This window comes from Pelodiscus sinensis, chromosome 3, assembly GCF_052426305.1.
Source record: "Pelodiscus sinensis isolate ZL-2025 chromosome 3, ASM5242630v1, whole genome shotgun sequence".
Lineage (NCBI taxonomy): Eukaryota > Metazoa > Chordata > Testudines > Trionychidae > Pelodiscus > Pelodiscus sinensis.
The window spans coordinates 125,467,358-125,486,976 of record NC_143054.1 but is presented as its reverse complement, the minus strand read 5'-3'; the positions used below and the strand labels follow the sequence as shown (position 1 = coordinate 125,486,976).

Below are 19,619 nucleotides of genomic sequence, written 5' to 3'. Positions count from 1 at the left end.
CGGAAGTCTTTGCTTTTTCCAGTACATTTTCAGTTATACTGTCATCCAAATGTAGCTTTTACTGCTGGGCAAAGATCTACTATTGTGCTTTGTGCGCTCCCTCTGCATCCAATCAAAGCACTGCTACAGTTCAGTCAGCACATCCTGCAAATTCTAGGTACATACGGGCAGTTAACCAAAATGTTCTCCCAAAATAGTGTAGTTTTGCTATGACTATCTTGCGGCCTACTGGGACCACTCATGCAGCCCACTTACTAGCCCAGGTCACCTATTGCTGAACAAATCTAACCAAGGCTGCCAACAGTTGGAAGAAGCAAGACTGAGGGATTACTGACTAAGGGGATGGTTGTGCAGAACAGGCAATTGCCTGGTGCATCCATGACTGAGAAAAACCTAGGAAGGAGGCTGACTAAAGAGGCTTGGGAAAGTAAGCAGAAAACCCTGCCTCTTGTGTCTTCCTTGGGGAAATAGGCCTTTGTATGTTCCTTGTAAATAAATGGGGGGACGGGGGACAAATCAAATAAAAGTACCTATCCCTCACTCCCACGTAACTAGGGTAACCTGCAACACATCAAATTTGACCTGAGTGGCTAGGCAAATCATTCTGAAGAAGTGGGTTGTGCCCACAAAATCTCATGATACCATCTACGTGTTTTGTTAGTCTTTAAGGTGCTACTAGACTACTTGTTTTTTAAGTTTTTCCTGTTACAGACTAACTCAGCTACCCCTCTGGAGCTTAATGGCATAAATAGTCCCTCATCCAATCCAGTATTGCATCTCTAATCGTGGCATTTATCAGATCTGCCACAGGAATGATCCACCTTTTCTTACATGGGCTCCATATATGATTTTCCCCAAACTAATCCTCCCCCAAAACACCCAAGTCCTTTAGATAATTCCCAGGATGCATCAAAATAGTTGCTTTGGAAATCAGTGTAATGGTTTATAAGGCATACATAGCAGCAGCAGACAACGGTAACTAAATACACTAATTTCAGTGAAAATTACAAATAACTAAATCAGTTCATTGCAGTGAAAATTAGGCACCCATGACTACTTGCTAAGAAAGCCTCCGAAGATACAAGCTACTGTTTCAGAGGGAGGCAAACTAATAATCCAGTGAAACACGCCATACTTCTAAAATACCCTTTACTGTGGGCATGTTATTTATTTTTGCCCTGATGATAACTGTTGCACAACAATGTGCTGTTTTACTCACCCTTCATCTTGATGACATTAGAAATAAGGAAAGCGAAGTTATAGAAAAAATGGATATGCAGTACATATTAGGACATTTAACTTTTCCATTCAAAGCAGACATTTAACTACACTACTTTGTATGAAGAATACAGATTTGGGGAAAGTACACTCACAACATCTACCCTAGGGAGAGTAAAATTGAATTGTCTGGGGATTTTTAACAATCTGTTACTCAGTTAACGAGAGAAAATTAAAGGGTTTTAAAGGCATTTTTTCATATCACTTTTTAAAATGTATACCTTGCTAACAGCTGGTTTGCATCAGTCACACTTTTCACAAAATCATTGCTAGTATTCTTCAAACATACCTTCAAAGAAATTAGGTTGCAAATCAGCAAAGCTATTGTTTTTTCTCCCATCTTTTCCATTATATTAATAATTCTCCCACATTAGAAAAATCTGCTACTACTTATAGTGTTTAAAAACGTAATAGGATTGAAGCTACCCAGTAGGATTAAAATTGATTTGGAGAGAAGAAGAGATCATTTAAGCTGCATCTCCATGGGTAGATACTTATAACAACAGACCCCAAGCATCTGTGAAGAACCACGTGGATAACCTCAAAACAGGCTACCCCACCAAACATGACCACAAGCTTGGAACTAAGTCACTTGGTTGATGCCGAGCAGCCACCAGGGTGCAGCACGAAGGGGAAACCAGAGGCCCCTATTTTTATGGTGATGTCATTGACAGGCTCCCCAGCATCAGGAACATACACATCATATGCTCAAATAGGGAGGGCAGAGATGGACCCTGCTAATTCCACATCCATATCCAAGTAGCACCTTTCAACCCCACTGCACACAATAGCACTTCTTCATACTCCACATGCCATGGGGAAATTCAGGATGCTCCCTGACCTTCTCACCCCCATTCCACCGTCTTCCAAAACCTTCATATGCTCTCAGAATTAAACAAATGATGAAACAGAGCAGCTTTCATAGAGTTAAATGTGCTGCAATATTTGCTTCTACGCCATTAAGCTTCCAAAACCAAGTTGCATTCTTATGTTCGTTGCTTTGGTTGGATTACACACTGCATCTTATATTTGAGCCGTGGCACACTGAGAGGTATGGCACCTGGCCAATTGTACAGCATGAAGGTATAGCATATAAGGAATTGCTTATTCACCCTCACAAGGGGATTAGCTTCTTGTTTTAAGGGATAAGTTTAACGGTTCTTGAGCCAGATTCCCAATAAGGGACATATTTACACAAGTTGTGGATCTGGCCCACTGGCTATTAATAGGCTTACTTTTGCTTCAAAACAGACAAATCTTCCTTAGCATAATTTGAAGCCAATAGAGCTCTGCTGATTTATAGTAATCGAGAATCCAGTTCTTGAGAGAAACAGCACTTACTGTTCATATGCCAATTTAAAAAAAAATAGGACTAAGCTAAGTATCAGAGGGGTAGCCATGTTAGTCTGGATTTGCAAAAGCGACAAGGAGTCCTGTGGCACCTTATAGTCTAACAGATGTATTAGAGCAGTGGTCCCCAACCATTTGAGGTTGCCGGGCGCCGGGGGCGTGGCCGTTCTCCCGCTGGACACCAGAGGGTGGGGACACTTGCAAGCACAGGGTTGGGGCCCCCCACAGCCGCGTGCCCGGAGGAGGGGCCCCCCCATAGCCATGTGCTCAGGAGCGGGCCCCCCCCACAAGTGCTGCGCGCCTGGGGCTGGCGCGCCCCCCCACAAGCGCCGCGTCCCCGCGGCCAGCACCCCCCCACAAGTGCCGCACGCCCAGGGCCGGCGCCCCCTCCAAGCGCCACGCGCCCGGGGCCAGGCCAGCCCCGAGCACTTGGCAGGTGCACACAAATGCCCCCGCGGGTGCCATGGCACCCGCAGGCACCGTGTTGGGAACTACTGTATTAGAGCATAAGCTTTTGTGGGCAAAGACCTATTTCATCAGATGCAATGTCTAAGACTAAGCTATTAGCCTCAATCATACCTGCAGTGTTAGATTTGTCAATTATACACTGCTGCATAAAATTCCTTCGAGGTGTTTTAAAGGTGTTGCCTTTCATTTTAGCTGGTGTCATCTGGTTCTTGCTTTCCCGAAGGGGATAAATCAATGTCCAATAGGACGTCACCATGCCATTTTATACTAATGCATTATCCTGCAGTTCTTCCTTGTTAGGAGTTCATCCCTATGTAATGGCATGGAGCTCACATTATGACTGTTTTATCAAACAAAACTTACAGAAATGAATGTAAACAATACTAGGGGGCTGTGTCACCTGCCACTACGCTCGCCAATCCCCCTCTTGGCAGAGGAGGGCCTGGGGCCAAGGCTGCCCGAGCCCCTGATCTCTCCCCCCCCCCCCCCCAGCTGGCAGGCAATTCGTTTCAGTCCTCGGACCACCAGGCTAAGCAAAAAATTTTCAAGGACTACCCCCAGCACATGTAGCACAGGACGAACACAGCAACTGCTCAGCACAATGGTGGCAGCTATACTGACGCTCAGAGCCTCAGACAGAAGTTACTGGCAACACAACACGGTTGCATCCTAGGTGACTGCCGCGTGCTTGTGAACATGGCGTAAAACAGTCTAACGGCAGTGCCTGCTCACGCCATGTGACTTTGGACAATGTTGCTGTGGACCACCGAAAAAGTCACCATGGACCACCAGTTGAGAACCACAGGCCTAGGGCCTCAGCTCTTGCCTTCCCTGCAACTGGGCAGTGCCAAGGCTGCACCAGCCTGGACACTCTCCCTGGTCGCCGGGGCAGGGAGAGAAATGGGCTAAGGTCATGCTAGGCCCTGCTCTCCCCTTCACCCCGCCCCTGCTGCTGAGGAGGGCTGGGCCAAGGCCATGGCAGCTATAGCTCTGCCCCTGACCACTGGGAAGGTAAGGGGAGGGCTGGGGCCACAGGCAGCCCCCGCTTTCCACATGGGCCCTGAGGAGGGCCAGGCTGGGAGCGGGTAGGGCTTGTTCCTGTGGTACAGAGTGAAGTGATGACATCACCCTGTCGTCCCACAGGAAATTTTTATATATAGATATAGACAGACAAGGAAGTGGGATCAAGGAAAATAAAAAAGGAATTGTTCCTCAATCCACTGCTCCCAACATCTATCAGATTTAAATAAACTTCATAATAGCATTTAGCTCCCTATCACATAACTTATATCACACTTTAAAAGAATATTGTACTTAAAACAGTTTTACTTAAATTGTGCTAATTAACAAAGCAGCTACTGTAGCACTGAAGCTTCCCCTCACTGCCTTGTCAGCCTGTCTTAAACAGTTCTTGTGCACCACCTCTGGGAGAGAGGAGGTAATTCAAACTTCGTTCCAGAAGAAAGAATGCCAACAATGCTAATTGTGCCTATTAGCCATTTTGCACCTAGGAAATGAACTTAGAGGGTCATCTCATTTCACAAATGGCACTGAATAAAAGACTGTGCTGACCGGATCTGGATTTGAACTAGCAACTCTGAAATTAAATTGTTTATTTATTTGTACTATCATAGCACCTAGGAGTTTGGCATGGTCCAGAACCCTACTGGATTAGTTGCTATCTAGACCAAAAAAATAGTACCTGCCTCAGATCTGTCCTCACCCATCACCAATTCCTTGAAATGTACAGATATGTTAATGCTCTGGTACACCTCTTCAAATAGATCAAGCTTGTCCTGAAATTCTGGAAAAGTAATAAACAGAAAATAGATTTTTTTTTAAAGGCCACCGCAGAAAATTGGAGAATTGCCTACCTATCTGGGAGACCATTCCTTTTTAGGAGATACAAACAAATATCTGCAGAGCTAGTATACAACTTCAAGGACTGATATTATGGCACCTGGGTTCATATGAAACTAATTTATTGGAATAAAAGGTGTCTTGGCAAAGAGAGCAAAGGCTCAAACTAATGTTCCTAATGGACAAAAAGTAATGTTTTTTCTACAACAAAAAAAGTAGCTTCTTGTATCACACAAAACACAAAAGATTTACTCTAAAAGTCAAGGATAATCAACTATTGACTTGGCTCATTTTTACAACAATTTGCAGCCTCCATTTTAAGGTGCTGACAGCTTTCTATTGACTAGTTTAAATAGCTACTAACCTTTCGCAAGACAATTGAATAACTGTTCCCATAACTTCAGCAGTGTGGAAGTGGTGTGAAGGCAGTATTATTTAAGCACTCTGTTGGGAATGATAATCTTTTGTATTGCACAAGAAGCGGACTACCAATATGCAGTCTTTGAAGAGAAGGAGGAGGGTTCTATGTATCAAAAGATTTTTTTAAAAAAAGTGTGACAGCAGCAGTCAGTAACTTGAATTAAATAATCTTTGCTATTTCAAACACATGCCAATAATTAACAGGGCTAACAATACTTTATTCAGTATTTAAACATAGCTAATGAAAATAATTCCTGAATGACAGTGATTTTATTTTCAGTGCACTGTTAGGAATACTTTCACAAGGGAGCTATCAGAAATTAGAAACACAGTGAACTGAGAAATCAATGCTAGCCTGCCGCCAGGGCAGCAAGCACCCAACACTAAAAACAATGATAGAATACATAACAGAAAAGGTTTTAATTTTCTTTGGGTCAAATCCTGAGAGATGTTTAACACCTGTTGAGTGCCTACAACTCCAAATGCAGAGTAGTGGCACATCTCTGAGAAGTTGGACAACCTGATCCTCCTATTTAATGTGTACAATCTAAGAGATGTGTCAAGTATGGAATAATTAAATTGAGGGAGTAACCATATTCAACTTTCAGAGTTTTGAGCAAGATTTTCATTAAATTACATGCAAGTTCTATGTACTCATTCAGTATGACATCCCCATTAATGATCTACATTTCAAGTATTTGGGAGGATTACTGTTTAATCATTCTTTGAAACGATCAAAGTTCTTGTTACATCATTATGAAACAGTTTTACCATGAGATGACAAATGTGATATGGTTTTTATTTCTACATTTTAATTTATACAAAAATTACTAAAAACAACGGACAGGGGAAAATAATCAGTGAGTGTACAAATAAGTTCATTTTCTATAGGGCGGTATCGTGCACTATTCAGATGCTCCAATTAAGCATGGCCCATTTTCCTTCATAAGACCACTTTGAAATAGACTGCATGAAATAAAATTGTCCTGGGCAAAGCAAGTCTGTTGCTATTGTCTCAGATGCACACTCTCAGTTTGTGAGCTCTCTATACAGGTAATCTCTGAAGGTTCCCTTAATGAATCATAATGCAGTAGTGTGAGCCTTTTATAAAATACACTGGTTTTCTTAGCAGAAAGACTAAATTTCCCTACAAAGTATTAAAGCTGAAGAAGTCTATTGTTGAAGCTTGAACTACTAAGATTGCTGTGATAGAAGATGAAACTGTGCAGAACTCCACTAGCTATGCTGTCTTGGCCACATACTGTGCATCTCATCCACATATAGCACCCCCAGCATGCACTGCAGCATCTGTTGCTTGGGCACCTACCCAGGATATAAATCATAGCAACTTGCAGCAGGTGCATAATAGCTATGATATAGCTCTTTTCAAACTGGCTTTTTTTTTTTTCTTCAAAAAAATACCTAAGTAACTTAGCAGCCCAAATCCCAATGACTTTTAGGGCTTGTTTATAGGAACACTGAGTGTGTGGCAAGCTGGGATGTAAATCTACCCACTCTAGCTTGCCAGTACTAGGTGTCCATCTGGGCCATGCTGCCACACACTAGAAATTCCACAATGAACTTTACTCAACTCCCACTTAAACAGTGGGAACTGTGAGAATTCCATGGTGTGCTTTAATCCTGTTTTGAAATAGGAGTAGATTAATGCACACTGTGGAATTTTTACACGTAGCAGCAGGGTCCACACAGACACTTAGTGCTTGTGAGCTCATTCTGCACCATACCCAAGGAATGATTATTCACGAGTGGTGGTTTTTAGGAACAAGGCTACCATTTGAAAGGGGATGTTGAGAGAAATAATGGATAAGTACTGAAGTTAAAGCATTCATTGTTTGCTTTTTTAGGAAAACCCTAAGCTTTTCCCGCTAAAACAGAGATGTTTAATATTCGGTGCTGAAAAGCTCATTGTCTGATACATTCTCCTCCTCTCCCTACCACCTGCTCTCTCATTTTACCTCAAGCTGTTCCTGAAATTTATAACTGCAAGCAGCTGCAGTACACCATTCTCAAGCATACATTTTACTGAGGCCTTAAGTCTGTACAAGGAAGTTCACCTGCTACTTACAATTGCTTTAACAATGTGTAGGCTTATAGCAGCATAAATCAATGGAGGGGAGTTGCAAAAGAATGGATTCTTGTAAAATTGGCTTTGGATTTTTGTTTATTTCTTCACAATGAATAAAAGAGGTCTGTATTAGCAGTGGTTTGTTTTTTAAACTTAAGTATCCCGAATGTCAAATTTGGTCTTGGTTGGTTTTGCTGATGCTCTTACACTTGTGTACTTCTCAGTTGAAAGGTTTCGCATTTTTAATAAGACATCTTTTCACCCAAGCATTCATGCGAGTTAAACACTGACTAAATATTCCCTCTCATCTCAGTTGCTCAGCTTTCAGTCTTTTATTGTGATGTTGTAATTTCACTAATTCTCTGGTTGCCCCAGAGTTCATAGCTAATTTGAATTTCTAACTGAGAATAGAAAAAAAAGTTGTAAATAAAGTTTTGAGTATTATTTATATTCAAGGGGGCAAAAAAGTGCACAAGCCCACTGTTCATTTAAAGGTCACCTTTAGAGTTTAAGGAAAGTAAAGCCCAGAAAAATACAGAACTGAGGTAATACATGCAAATTTTACAATTTTCTACTACAGACTAATGTTTACCAATGATTCTGCTTCCTTTGCCCTAGCTGTAAAACCCTGATGCTCTCACGAGTACTATTCTCCATCCAAGCTGTCATATTATTTAAAATAACTTGTTTATAAATTATCTACAGTTACTCCAGAGAGAAGAGAAGAAAGTATCATATGAAAAAGGAGACTGAAGAGTTTTCCCCATGACTCTGCTGTCTCACAATTCTGAACTTTAGTCTTTTAAAGCCAAAGTACAGTGACAAGCCCAGAAATCAAAAGGTCCCTGATACACAAGAGATGGTGGTAGTTAACTTACCAGGTTGTAAATTTTTAATTTCCCTAAAATTAGGAGCTTGCTTGAGAATAGAGTTCATTGCTATACAGTGCATTAGAGAAAATACCAAACTGTATCAATTAAGTTATCACAAAGCAGAAGAATCTATAGACTTTGAAAACAATTTGTGCTGTGGACATTAAAAAAGTTACAATAATTATTAAAAAAAATCTCTGAATAAAAAGTTTAACATCTAATTTCAAAATGATATTTCATATAATTTGGAAAAATATAACATTTACTTTACATAACTAAAAACAAGTTATATTCATTGTAGTTTGTAAGGTTCCATTCCTTATGCTTCCTTTCATATATTCTCTTTTAAAAATTTATTTTCTCTGGATTTTACACGTTTAACGCAAAAGCTTCACTATTCTGAAGAAAAGCTTGTTTCTTCATTAATTTCCTGAAAAGTCCATTTGGATTTGCAAGAAGTTCCTCATGTTTTCCACATTCAATAATTCTGCCTTGGTCAAGAACTGCAACAGAATCAGCATTCTGAATGGTAGACAGACGATGAGCAATAATTAGGACTGTCCTCCCTTCCATTAGCCGATCTAGAGCTTCTTGCACTAGATACTCATTTTCAGCATCCAAAGCACTAATTCAGAAGAAAAGAAAAAATAAGCATCAGTGTTCTCTAAAATCAATGTAGCCTGGTCTACAGTAGGCTTATTTCTCTAACCTCTCCCATCATTGCATTTCCAACAGAGTAACAATGGCGGAGATACTAGTGAAGATAAAGTGCTGGCAGCATTTTAAGCACCAAGTCATGTAGACTCATTGTGAGCTGAATTAGTTGGTTTGGTGCTTACAATACTGGCAACTGCCTAGAGCTCTCTGGGCTGCAGGTGAAATCCTGACTCCAATTAAGTCAGTAAAGCTCCAACTGACTTCAGTAGGGAAAAGATTTCACAGCAGAGCTCTTACATTTGCTACCATTAATGAAGCTGAGCCAATGGTGAGAAATGTTTAGTGAAAAAGTTTAGTGAAGACATTCCTGAGTACACATATTGCATCTCTCACATGTACACATCCTCTGAAATTTAACACTAACTTTCAAAAACAAGTGGCTGTAGCATACTTCTACCTATCCACGCAGGATTTAAAAACATTAATATTTTCATAATTCTTCAGTATTTTTCAAAAGTTGGAAAATATATCCATTTAATTGACCAAGGGGGAGAAAGGGGGAAGAGAGAAACGACTTGCCCAAGGGCATACATTGAAAGGAACAGAACTTAGGTCTCCAGAGTCCAAGCCTCCTAGTCTAATTGTAGGACATTTTCTAGCTTCACTGTATTTTATTCCTTACCTTGTTGCTTCATCTAGAAGAAGAATTTTAGGATTCTGAAGAAGAAAGTAAAATTATAATTAAAATCAGTTATATAAGACCTGAAGGAGACAAATTCTATTTATGTATACAAAAATTCACAAACAGCACTAAAACTACAAGCAAATTTATTTGCTTCATCAGACTTGAATATAACATGAGATTCAGTAGGTAATAAGTCTAGACTGTAAAAGAATACAATATAAATTAAATCACATAATTCTTATTTTTTTTACCTGCTACTGTTACTTTAACACCCAGCAATCACTGTAACAGATTTTTTTTCTATAATCTCATCTGCTTCACTTTTCTTACTTGGGCAATTAGCAACACTTACGGATCAATTTCACTGTTTCGCCTGAATGTGAGAATCTTTCATGCTGGTTTACCTACATTTTGTTTCCAAGCAGTCCATTTCCTATTACACATGAGCACAACATTCATCGTGCACCTGGGAGACAGCAACTTCCTAGATGGCTGGAATGCTCCAAGCCACTGAGGATATGACTGCACAGCAAAAAACAAAACAAACAATTTGTGGCTGGCCAGCTTGGGTTGTGTAAGGCTGTTTCATCAATGCACAGGCTACTAAGCTTGGGCTGGAGCCTGAGTTCTGCCACCTCACAGGATCCTGGACCCAGATTCCGGAAGTCTACAAGCAATGAAACATTACCTGTTTTTTCTTTGCTGAGTAGACATATCTCAAGTAGGGATGTCAAGGTGTAGTCGACTACATGATTAACCAATAAGCCTTGGCTTACTGATTAATCTCATTGACTACATATGCACTCCCTTCCCCCTTGCTGCCCTATATCAGAGGCAACAAGGGGGGGGGAGGTGAAGCGGGAGCCAGTGCCCATGAAGAGTTGGCTTTAAGCAGGCTCCCCATGAGCACCAGATCCACCTTCCTCCCACGCTGCTGGCTCTCTGCGTGTGCCAGCTCCACAGACATGACCTGCCCCTTCCTCACTGCCTCCTACAGAGGCAGCGAGGGGGAGGACAGGCAGGAGCTGGTGCCAGTTCCCCCAAGCACCAGCTCTATGGTGCTTCCTGCCTCCCCCCATGCTGCTGCCTCTGATAGATAGCCACGGACACAGCAGGGAGCTCAGACCCCACACACCCACGGATGGGGTTGCTGCTGGACCAGCCTCTGTCCATGGAGAGCTTGGACCTCTGCCGATAGGGACTATTTGCCACCCCCACTGCTGCCTCTGATAAAGAGGCAACAGCACGGGGTGGCAGGCAGCTAGTCTACATAGGGAGCTGTTTTTTAAACTGGCTCCCCTCGTGGACCAGCTCCCGCTTGCCACCCTGCACTGCAGTCTCTGACACACTGGCAGCAGTATGGGATGGCAGGGGACTCCCCAGGAGTGAGGCCAGGAGCACACTGGCTGCCAACCTCGCCCTGGGGACTATCAAATAGTTGTGTAACCAATAAGAACTCATGCGGTTACATGACTATTAAATTATACTATATCTAACATCCTTAATCTCTAGAGACCAAGAACACACACTGGAAATATAAAGAATGTACCATGAAATTGCCACAACATGTATTCCACAAATATACCAAAACCAGACTGAACAAGCAGAAGAAATTTAGTTAAAAACATACAAAAAGAATAATGCAGTTTGCATTTTCCCACTACATTCTTCCTCCATCCATCCCCTCCTCTGCCAGAGGTTGACCCTCCTTCTTGTATGTAGTTCAACTTCCTTAAGCAACACAAGCCTTGAAGGCAGGAATAGTCAATTATGTTTTGTCAAGTTCCAAATTTCTTGGCCAAAGTATAGTCAAGGTCCAGATTCCAGAAAAAACATAAAAAAAAAAAAATAGTCACAGTCCACTCAAAAGCATCTGGCAATTGGGATTTGGCCCACGATCTGTCTATTGACTACTCCTAAATTTTAAGGGTATGTCTACACTGCAATTAAAAACCCACATCTGGCTCATGTCTGTGTGTAGGGCTTGGTCTCCAGGGCTGTCTAATTGCACTATAGACATTCTGTCTTAAGCTGGAGCATGAGCTCTAGAACCTTGTGATGATCCAGGAGCTCAGACTTCAGGTCAAGCAGGAACATCTGCATGACAATTAAAAAGTGGCGCAGTCCCGAGTCCCGCAAACCCGAGTCAGCTGGTACAGGCCAGCGACAGGTGTCTAACTGCAGTGCAGACATGCCCTAAGAAACACAATTTGTGATCATCTCCTAAAATGCTAAAAAGAAAAGGGAACAGCAAACAGACTATGTTAAGATGGAATCTATTAATTTGCTTCCAAATAATGTGGTGCTACTCATGTTGAAATCTATAGATGAAAATTACTGTATAGATAGGCATTAAAATGAAGGCCCCCTTCCTCTGGTCGACAATTATCAGAACTTGCAGGACAACAGAAAAAAAAAAGACTCTTCTGAAGACTGTCAACTCATCCCAAACTTCACTCTCTTTCATAGAAGGTAGGAAATCTCTATTCTTAATGACATCAAAGGATTTCCCCCCAAAAGACCACTGGGTTGTATTCTACTGAAACTCTGACAAACCCAGGTTTTTATCCACAGTGGCTAGCAGCAACATGAAATCTGGCTGGAAACAGATCAGGGCCTTGGAAGGAGTCGTGCAAAGACACTGACACTATATTCAAAGTGGAAGTTGTCCCTGGTGTGATGGGATGAGGTCACAGAAGACCCCTTGGGGTGCTCCCAGGGTTCTGACAAGGCCACTGCCACTCACCTCCTTGATCTCTGGGGCTTCTCAGTACCCTGTCCTGTTGGGCCAGCTCCCCGGTCTCCCACAGCCAAGGCACAGAGCTGAGATCACTGCCCCCCTGAGGTGCAGTACAGACACCAAAACCCTTCCAGTCCAAGGAAAATGCAGTTTTGGGCCCAGCTACCAAGTAAACCACTCCCCAAATGGGATCAGAACCCCAAATTAATTATTTAGGTAAGCCCCCTTTAGTAATGAAAGGAGGATGTACATGCTGATTGCTCCCCCAGGTAGCCATTATTTACACTGGGCTTGACAGTAAATACATTTATTTTATTAAGTACAAGCAGTAGGATTTAAGTGGTTATGCAAGTCAGAACAGGCAGAGCAAAGTAGATTACAAACTTAAAATAAAAGAAAACACTTAGCTAATTCTTACACTAAAACTTCAGTACAAACTTATTACAAACTCACCCTAAAATTGTTCTTATTCCAGTTAAGCCTCCAGACCAGGGAAGTCTTCTTTTCCCTGGGGTCCCTGGTTCACTTTTTTGGGTGTGCCACGCCAGACAAAGACTCTGCTGAACTTCTCACTGTTTTATAGAGTCCCACTTGTACATGGGAAGTAACCTGGCCAGTCCCTACCAGTTAGGAAAGTCACATGACTTCCTAGGACCAACCACTGCTAAGACTTAAAGGACCAAAGGGGTCTGTTTATATATGACTGCCCAGACATTGAGGCATCCCAGCATTGAAAACATCCTTGATGGCTTTAATTTGCACATTTAAAAACCATAAACCATTCCATACTCCATATCTCTAACTTTACACACAAGAAGGATACATACACCAAAATAAGATATTTAAACCCAACAGATTAAGACATTAAGATTGATAGATTACATGAGGCAATTTGTCCCAAGCATCTTTGAGTTATATATATTTGTGTTCATAAGTCCATTTCATACAGCATGGCTCTTGAGCAGGGCTTACTAAGGGTATGTCTACACAGCACCAGAATCTCGAAATACGATACACAACTTGCACTATGCAAATTGCGTAGCTTATTTCGAGTCTATTTCGAAATAGCTTATTTTGTCATTTGGCACTGCCTACACAGCACCAAATTTCAAAATACAGCGCTATTTCAAGCCATCTCTTACTCCTCATACAATGAAGTTTACAGGGAGAGCGAAAAAGCACGTCCGCTATATTTCAAAATAGCGGATGCATTCAAAAGATGCGGGGTAGCTATTTCAGGATACCTCTGGTATCCCAAAATAACTTTGCTGTGTAGACATACCCATGGGCTATGTCTACACTGCAGGCTTTTTGTGCAAGAAGCTTTTTGCGGAAGAGATCTTCTGCAAAAACTACTTGCACAAAAGCACATCCATGCCTTAAAAGTGCATCACAATAACGATGTGCTTTTGCACAAGAGTGTCCACACTGCATGGAAGCTCTTGCGCAAGAAAGCTCTGATGGCCATTCACAAAATGGCCACCAGAGCACCTGTCCTTTTTCTGATAGCCTCTTTTTGCACAATAAACCCCTGCGCAGCATCCACACCTGTCTTTTTGCACAAGAGCTATAGCACAAAAAGGAGGTATGCTTCATAAAAGGAGGCTTACCTACACTGCAAAAAGCCCTCTGTTCTGTCGATTGACTGTAGATTTTCTTGCATAAAAATGCGCTTGAGGTGTGGATGCTCCACGGGTTTTTGCACAAAAACACCATTTTTGTGCAAAAACATTGTAGTGTAGACGCAGCCCACGTGAATCATCCATGTTGGCCTAGAGTCTTCCTTGCAGAGTGGGCTCTAGACAGAGCCTGCCCACAGGATAAAGAATGCATCAGGCGTAAGAGAAATTAAAGAGAGGTACAACTTGAAATAAATATATTGCCTTGACCATATCCCTCATCCTCTTTCAACTCCCTCATCAATATACAGAATTTTTAATATTTCAAAAGATATTCTCTCCCCTGTCCAATGAAAGACTCAGCTACTTCTATTCCATCTTGAGAGAATTAAGGAAACAATAGCTACAGTAAACTTCCAATAATACAGCACCTTTAGGCCCAGAGGGTGCCAGATTATCAAATATGCTGGACTATCAGAAGGGAGGGGCTATGAGGGTCTGGGGTGCAGTGAGGGGATGCGCCCTTTGGCGCTAGGGGACCAACCCGGCAGCACCCCAGCTGCTCTGCCCCCGGCTTCCCCGAGTCAGCCGCTCGTCAGTTTCAGCAGAGGCTGACTCGGGGAAGCCGGGGCAGAGCAGCTCCAATTGTCCGGATGCCCGGAGCACTTCTGGGTTCCTGATGGTGCCGGACCATCAGGAGTGCTGGACCATTGGATGCCGGACCACTGGAGTTTTACTGTAACTGTTTTTTAAGCTTACCTTCAGCAGCGCTCGAGCAATTGCAATTCGTTGTTTCTGTCCACCTAAGAAAAAAAGTTTTACTAAATTAAAGCAGAAGAAGTTATGATTGTAACTGAAGATCTAAACTGACTAACTAGATGTGAAATAATTTCTGCCACTTACTGAAACAGATTTTATGTTGGGGGAAAGAAGGGTTAAGTGATTAGGACAACAGTACTCCAACCAAAACTACCAATGGGTAAAGTAAGCAGCATAACATCTTTTTTGGGGGGGGGGTGTGAGGGGAGAGGTGGGTAGGGGTTTGTTTTGGATCTACTGTGTCAATATCTCTTTTAAAAAATATATGTCCAAGTTATACCTGAAAGGAGAATGCCTTTTTCTCCAACTAACGTGTGGAATCCTTTTGGAAAGTCTCTGATAAAATTGGCAGCATTAGCTATTTCAGCAACTTTCTGGATTTCTTCAGCAGTTACCATAGAAGGGTCCTCAGCACCATAGGCAATATTTTCAGCAATAGAACAGGAGAACAGAATTGGTTCCTGATAAATGCAAAAACATAGCTCATATGTGCTATCTATAGTACATGTGTTTTCTTAGTAAATCCCAAATAATATAAGTCCCTTTTATAGGATCAGGTAGATGACAGAGTTTTAAGATGTAATGTTTTTAGGCTAATGAATAATACCCCACTTATTTTAACAATGAAGTAAAAGCTAAATCCACATTATAAAATTTGGGGAAAACTTTTCAAATGACAAACATTACACTATTGACTCTAATATTCCAAAAGGTGTTTGAGGCTGTTCATTCAGAACCCCCAACTTTCTAGGATAGCATGTATAATAGTCTTTGCATCTACAGCTCATCTCTTCTTCTTAAGTCTGCTTACATTTTGTGTACTGAAACAGCAAGAAAGTTTAAAAAGGCAAAGGAAATACCCCCAAGTCAAATGGTAGACAATGGAAAGAGGTTCAGGATAAGATAAGAATGCTCTCTGCATGAAATAGAAAGATTTCGTATTGTAATGTTTATTATCAGTAACTCAAAACTGGACAGAGTGAGATGTTTTTAAATCAAGAAAGGATAAATGTTGACATGCCTAAAAGGAAAAAGAGAGATTCTTCCAACATGAAGAATATTCAATGATACTGTCTTGCAATATAGATTTCTGGAATATGAAGTAAGTTTTGATTAGAAAAATAACTGGGCTGTGATATCCCAGTTAGCTAGCCAATCAATCATGGTATGAAGATTTTCTGTAAAAAAAATTGCATTACTTCCAACATTCAGTTGTCCCTTTAGAGTGGTGGATTAGAGGAAAAGTAAGCCCCAACAGTGTCATATGACCATGCCTTTATAATGTAAACAGCTGTGTACGCAATGAAACAAAAGGATTAGACAATAGAAGGTAAGTTTTCAAAGCAGCATGTAAGCACAAGATTGGGTAACTCTGATTAATATCAACGGGAGTCATGGAACTAGGCAGTCATGCATATCTATAACATTAGCCTCTGGAGGTCCTTTCTTGACTCTATTTGTAAGAGAGTCCCAAGAAAATCAAGTAACACGTGTTCTAAGTTTTGTAACCATATACTTTCCAGTCCTTTACACCAGTGTTTCTAAATGACTAGTCTGTGGATCAGCACTGGTTCCTAAGATCTCCCTGACACAGTTTTGGAAGGCCGCAGGCTGATCCTTGGTATCAAAAAGGTTGAGAAACACTGCTCTACACAACAGGTATTTTACCAGCGATCGCTATCTTTCAGGAGCTACTTATCTAATCTATACAATCATACACTGAATCAGACCAAAGAACAAGCAGTTTGCGATTAATTGGGAATGTACTGTTTTAGAATATAGTATAACCTGACAGTGACTAATTAATGTTTAAGAGGGCAAGGAGTTTCTTCCTTTTCACGGGAAAGGGGCACAAACATCTAGTCTCCAGGGAGACTTCGGTATGGTCTACACTACATACACTTTATCAGTGTAACTATGTAGGTCATAGGTGTGAAAAATCCAAGCTCCTGAGTGTTGCAATTACATTGACAGCACTGTGCCAATGGGAGAGCTTTTCCCCATCAACATACCTACCGATGCCCAGGAAGGTGGATTTAGGGATGTGAATGGTTAACCAGTTAGCATGAGTCTTATCGGGTGATGTTTACCATTTATGGTTAACTGGCAGCCTGGACAGGCTGGAGCAGACCCCCGCCCAGGGATGGGGACAAGCTCGCCACGCCATCCTGCAGGCAGGGGTCCGCTCCAGCCCGCCCCCATTCAAGCAGTTAACCATAATGTTTAACCAATTAACTGATTAAATGGGATTTTACATCTCTAGGTGGATTAACTATACTGGCATAGAATGCCTTCATTAAAGCACTACTGCTGCATTAATGCAGTGTTTTAAATGTAGACTTGCCCATAGCGTGCAACAATCTGGTAGGGGTTTGAATCTTCAGTGCAATACAAAATTATAATGTGCGGTAGCAGGGTTCACATGGCTAGTTAGTGCACGACAAAGTAGTATGCTGTAGATTCTTACACCAGTTTGCTGCACACTGAATCTCTATGTAAACAAGTCCCCAGCAGTACCAAATGAGAGAGACAGTAGTCATGGATCATAGATTTCTTTTTCCATGTATATATTCCCCTCTTCCTTACCTGACTTACTGTTCCAATTTTAGTCCTGAACCAGACTGGATTCAACTGACGGATATCAAAGCCATCGACAGTGATAGTACCTTAAATTAAGAAACACTGTTTCATACGGGATATAAGATACTGACAAAAGGCAGAAAGCAGTGCAGGAAAATAAAAATTTTTCATAAAAAATGCACTCTCTCCTACAAAGGGGGAAAACTTCAAGGGACATTTGTTTATCTTGTCCCTTTTTCAGGCACTCTATAATATGCAAGGCAAGATCACACTCACAGAAAGAAAGTAGGGATGTGGAGGGGGAGAAGAAGAGTTTCCACAGAGTTGCCCTGGGTGCAGGGGCCACCTACAGTGGCTGTCCTTGCACGGGCTGAAGGTTGGAACGGTTGGCTTCTTAGAGCAGGTGGGGAGGGAGCAGGGCCATGCCACACACAGAGCTTTCCTTATTTAAAACACGTGAAGCCTATTCTTCTCCCTCTCTTGAGGAAATGACTGGCTCAGGTTACTCCACAGATTAGTTTTTATTATCACATCAGTGTTACCCATGCTGCAATAACTGTGCCTACATGAAACAGACAGGACACTACAAAACTGCTGCATCAAACATCCAGTAATGCAAGGCCCTCTCACCTTTATAGGGGAGAGTGTTGCTTCTGCATAGCTTTCAGGCTTGGACATCAACTCTGAACCCCCCTGGTAATTTGTTTCATTAGATTCAGAATATTTACCATTTCTAAAGGCAGTTACAGTAAAATATAAACGTACCAGAGATGGGATCATACAGCCTCAACAGAAGAGATACAATGGTCGATTTGCCTGAGCCACTGGGGCCAACCATTGCCATAACAGAGCCAGCTGGAATAGAAAGACTGAAGTCTTGGAAAACTGAAATTTCTGGGCGGGTTGGATATGCAAAGTGGATCTCTTTGAATTCCAAAGCACCTTTGAACAGATCTTTGTTTAACACGATTCCATCTGAATGAAGAAGAATTCAAATACAGAGGAAGCTGAATGACAATAAAAATATACCAAACCTTTCACAATGGCAGTGCAGACTCCCATAAAACCTAATGACAACTACCGAGTCAACCAATATTTACCAAACTACAGCTCACATTATCAATTTACCAGGTACTTGGGTGCTATATCTTGTTATGCAAAACTGTAGTGGGTTCTCCATCATTTTTGAACATGTAACCCATGGAGGCTAAATCTCCCAGTGTACAATATTGCACTTTTGCCAACAAATGCAGTTTAATCTTTATTGATTATTCAGTGTGTTAGCTTCTCAGCCAAGCGGTCAGTGGAACAACTCTGCTTCCAGATTAGTGACTTGTTTGAATTCAATGAGCATTTTTCAGATGTTGAAAACAAAATAGAATAGTTGATTGAACTAACTGCACTCCACGGCAGAACAGTGTTCAACACAGACCAATAAATATAGCATCCTTTGGCAACAGCTCACTAACAACTGAAAGTTTTCAGTGTGTGAAATACCAGAACAAACTACTGAGAATATAAGGTCAAAGAAAAAGCGTCACCTTCTCTTTTTTGAAACAGCATTTAACTTGAACAAATATTTTAAAAGAAAATACTGGAGAAAACTTATAAATATATACAACTTAAAGGATCACAAGCTGTAACGGTCCTAGTAAATCCTATGAAATATATACAGAGTACACCAACTTTAAAACCCCTGCACAAAACCCTTACATTATTTGAGTTCACTGAGGATGGAAAATGAAGAGGGAGCTAGCAATAGGTGCAGCGAAAGTAATTTACTACAGTTATACTATTGATGGGTATAACTAGGGCCCTACCATATTAAAGTCCAAGAAAAAGTGTCACATTCCGTGAAATCTCGTCTCCCTCCATGAAATCTGGACTTTTATGTGCTCTTAGTCTACAGATTTCTCAGGGGAGAGCAACGTTTCTCAAACTGGGGGGAGGGAGGAAGTCCTGACTCAAAAGTGGGTTGCAAAGTTATTGGGGGGGGGGGGCAGGGGAAGAGGCCTCGTGGTATTGCCACCCTAACTTCTGTTAGAGCTGGGAGGCCAGAAAAGGCCTAACTCTGCAGCCAGCAGTGCAGAACTAGGGATGACATTACCATACCATGTCATCCTTACTTCTGCACTGCTGCCGACGATGGTTCTGCCTTCAGAAATGAGCTCTCAACCAGCAGCCG

General features: G+C 41.7%; 1 protein-coding gene across 2 annotated transcripts in view; it reads right to left on the bottom strand.

Annotated features, from left to right (window-relative positions):
* Positions 1-5,573: 5,573 nt before the first annotated feature.
* Positions 5,574-19,619, bottom strand: part of ABCB10 (ATP binding cassette subfamily B member 10) — a 37,243-nt gene continuing 23,197 nt past the window's right edge. For both annotated transcript variants that reach the window (XM_075924726.2, XM_075924727.2), the window contains 6 exons: positions 18,200-18,409; positions 17,441-17,520; positions 15,135-15,315; positions 14,795-14,838; positions 9,674-9,708; positions 5,574-8,959 (listed from right to left, as the gene is read on the bottom strand). In XM_075924726.2, coding sequence (XP_075780841.2) covers positions 8,704-8,959; positions 9,674-9,708; positions 14,795-14,838; positions 15,135-15,315; positions 17,441-17,520; positions 18,200-18,409 — 806 coding nt within the window. In that variant the 3' untranslated portion in view covers positions 5,574-8,703. The remainder of the gene's footprint in view (positions 8,960-9,673; positions 9,709-14,794; positions 14,839-15,134; positions 15,316-17,440; positions 17,521-18,199; positions 18,410-19,619) is intronic.